The 3,550-nt window shown below is 40.0% G+C and overlaps 1 protein-coding gene across 1 annotated transcript; it reads left to right on the top strand.

Moving 5' to 3' along the window:
• Positions 1 to 275: 275 nt before the first annotated feature.
• Positions 276 to 1,143, top strand: LOC118751671 (BTB/POZ domain-containing protein KCTD12-like). The gene has a single exon (XM_036486483.1). It carries the CDS (start codon positions 436 to 438, stop codon positions 1,117 to 1,119), a length of 684 nt encoding a protein of 227 aa, XP_036342376.1. The 5' UTR covers positions 276 to 435; the 3' UTR covers positions 1,120 to 1,143.
• Positions 1,144 to 3,550: the final 2,407 nt, after the last annotated feature.

The following is a 3,550-nucleotide window of genomic DNA, read 5'->3' as shown; positions in this document are numbered from 1 at the left end:
GTGTAGATACAAAAGCGAACAGTAAGCATTGAACAGCGAGAGGCTGCAACCGAATAAACGGAAAGCATATAACGGATAACTGTTTTAATGACTTTGGAGTTAAACTCGCGAAGTTACCACTTACCATATGCAATGCTACACGCGTGTTTGTGTTAAGCTGATAAAAAAAAAACAAAAAGCGGTTACAATTAAATAAATTTGTTAAAGATAAAAATTAGTAACCGTAAGTGAAACTGAAGCCATATTTTTTGGAAGCAGCAAAAGTTTCTTAACGCATATGCTATTCAAAAATATATCTATACAAACACCAGTTGTCAGTGAAGTTAATATAACGGTGTCCAACTGCAATATTTTTGCTTCCAACAGCCAAAACAGTGCTTCTGTGTCTTTATAAAACAATAGTTTCACACTTGCCAACACACTTAAAAATTTAAAATGACCGAAGTGATTGAACTGAATGTTGGTGGCGTACATTATACCACCCTACTGGACACACTGCTGCAGGAGAAGTCCTCACGCCTACACGAACTATTCAGTAATCTAGATGCGCTGGTCAAGGACAACAAAGGACGCTATTTCCTCGATCGCGACGGCGTACTCTTCCGCTATATATTGGACTATATGCGCGACAAGCAGCTCAGCCTGCCGGAGGGCTTCCGCGAACGACAGCGCCTGCAACGCGAAGCAGAACACTTCAAATTGGCCGGCATGTTGGAGAGTTTGCGCAGCGGCAGCGACATACGTCCACCTGGCTGCATCACAATTGGCTATCGTGGCAGCTTTCAATTCGGCAAAGATGGTCTGGCCGATGTTAAGTTCCGCAAGCTATCGCGCATTCTCGTCTGCGGGCGGGTGGCGTTATGTCGCGAGATTTTCGGCGATACCTTGAATGAGTCACGCGATCCCGATCATGGTGGCCCAGATCGCTATACATCACGTTTCTTCCTCAAGCATTGTTTTATTGAGCAAGCTTTTGATATGCTGCATGAGCGGGGCTTCCGCTTGGCGGGCAGCTGTGGTTCGGGCACAGCGGGCTCAGTGGCGGAACCCAAGCCGGGTGTGGATACTGAGGAGAATCGATGGAATCATTATAATGAATTCGTTTTTGTGAGAGAATAAAAAGCTGTTGACGATGGTAGACGGCCGGTGGGCAGGCGTTATGGTGCATTAGCAACAGTCGGCCGTTTGTTTGGGCTTTGAAAGCCAAAATAACTAAATAAGTGAGTTCTAGGGAGAGCGTATATATATATTTGAAACATAGAAAACTGATAATGTGCATGTAAGTAAGTTCCATTGTAATTAGTATGTTAAGCGTATATATGGAGAAAAAACTATATATATATGAAAAGTAGATTAAAAATGCAAAACGCATACCATGTAAGCTTAGTAACTGCAGCAAAAGATAACACATACCTACATAACTAGGGCTGATATTCAATACCCTCTACGTGACATTTTCTGGGCATTAACTTTCATTATTGATGTTAACTTTAATTTTGAAATTCAATAGTAAATTCTTAGGTTGATTTTTATATCAGAAACTGAATCTTGTGGAAATTGCAGATAAAGGGTATTGAATATAAGCCCTCTATAAGCAGACCGCAGGTACTTACAACCGCACGCAGTCCAAATTTTTCAGCCAGCAACAGTCCTCGAGTCCTAACTGACTGTAGACACAGAGCAGCATGTCAACGCTATCAATATTTCGTAGTCCAAAGCGAGAGGCGTACGCGCGTGTTTGCCATAAATAAATGACATTTTTTATTTTTTTATTTTTTGTTTTCTAAATTAGCACTTACAACCTCCAAGTGCTGGTGTTAAATACCACTCAGCCTGCGGTAACTTTTTAACGCCTCTAGTTGCTTGAGAAGGTCAACATATCTTTATTGCAAAGCAACTTGAAAGAGAAAAATTAATGAATGCCAAGTAGAAAAGTATTTCTTGGAGGCTTAAATGTGTAAGTAGTTAGAAACGCATGCAGCATTGCTGCTTTTATGAGTGCTACGCTGCGTAAATTTTCCAAAGTTAAAATCTACAACTCGCTATGTAGGTACTGCGTAATGTTGGAAAATACATGTATGCATACATATAAAAATACATACGTACATACGTACATGCATCCATATGTTGCTCTAAGCATACTTTCATGCATTTGCTTTAAGTAGCAAAACGTGTGGCAATTAGCATAAAAAAATAAGAAACATATGTCTATGCAAAATGCAAAATAATTATAACTGCCAGAGTACACATTTAGGTACTTACTCTGGTAGGCTGCGTGGAGGACTAAGTACTTAAGTAAAACGAAAAGTGGACATTTGAATACCGTATTTATTTTTATCCAAAGCTTCCCCACTAAAATTGAGAGATAAGTTGAAGTAGGTTTTGTTTTCATATCAAAGGTATAAGTGCATAAAAGGTATACAAAAATTCAAGAATTCTTATATAAATATGCATTTTTTTAACGTTAAAAAATGCAATGCAAAATTATATATCGTCCATTAACTTGGATTATGGTAAGTTAGATTGAACAGGCTGTCGGCGGTCGGCACAACAGCACAACTAGACCCTTATTCCTTATTATTTCAATATTTCTCAGCTACAAGATCGCAAAATTATCGATAAGACTCCAATATGTTTTTCTGTAGCATATTACAATTAACCTTAAGTATCATATTACTCGTCACGCGATCAGAAAACAGACGTTGATCATACACCTGGCGGCCACATTCGATGTTTCCTTTCTCGTTAGTTTTTTTCTTGCATAGCTGCCTTGGTTTGGATCGCTGATAATTTTTTCTTCTTTCTTGATTGGCGATATAACCACTTAAGCAATTTTGGGGCGAGTTGAACATAGCACGCCAATCGTTTCTTTGCTGTGCTAATTGACACCAATTGGAAATTCCTACTAAAGCCAATTGCTTCTTCAACTGGTATTCCCAACACAGAGAAGGCCTTGTGCTGCCTTTGCTCCTACCAGCGGATAGCATACTGTGTCAGGGCTGGGAAATTTTTTCATACCAAATAGCCAGAATAGCCGCTATATGTATGTATTTAGATTTGGTTAAAGTTTCTGTTTCCATGCCAGCGTGCAATAAGAAGTTAATAAGGCCCACTTAGACCTGTAGGTTATGAGACGGTAAAAAGAGAAGTTGATTTTTAAAGCCACAATGGATTATCACACGAGGTTTGTTAACACTTTTCGTTAGAATTCGTTCTTACAAGGGGAGTTCCAAGCGCCCAACATATTTCTGGGAGAGCCTGAAAGTTGTACTTACATACTTACATAAACCGAACCGCTTGCTCACAGAAACACACCCGTGTGCATCTCCACCTGCGGGACCCACTGGTGTAGTGACGCTGTTGACTTCCGTTATTCCTAAAACTGGATAAATCGAAGTGAATCCACCGAGGGTACCTCTATTTCTGGCGTGACCTACCGTGCGGTAACGCAAGATTCAGGATTGTTAATGGTTGTGCAACCGTTGCTCTATACCCAAAAGAGTGACCATAACCCATTGGACTTCTGTTTTCATTGCCAGGTAGGAGAAAT

This window comes from Rhagoletis pomonella, unplaced genomic scaffold (genome assembly GCF_013731165.1).
Source record: "Rhagoletis pomonella isolate Grant_MI unplaced genomic scaffold, Rhpom_1.0 Rhpom_scaffold_00908, whole genome shotgun sequence".
NCBI lineage: Eukaryota > Metazoa > Arthropoda > Insecta > Diptera > Tephritidae > Rhagoletis > Rhagoletis pomonella.
The sequence above is the reverse complement of the archived record's forward strand: the minus strand, read 5'-3'. Positions and strand labels throughout refer to the sequence as shown.

Bases quoted from the DNA above. Each gene is read 5' to 3' on its own strand.
- LOC118751671 (XM_036486483.1), top strand. From the start codon at position 436: ATGACCGAAGTGATTGAACTGAATGTTGGTGGCGTACATTATACCACC.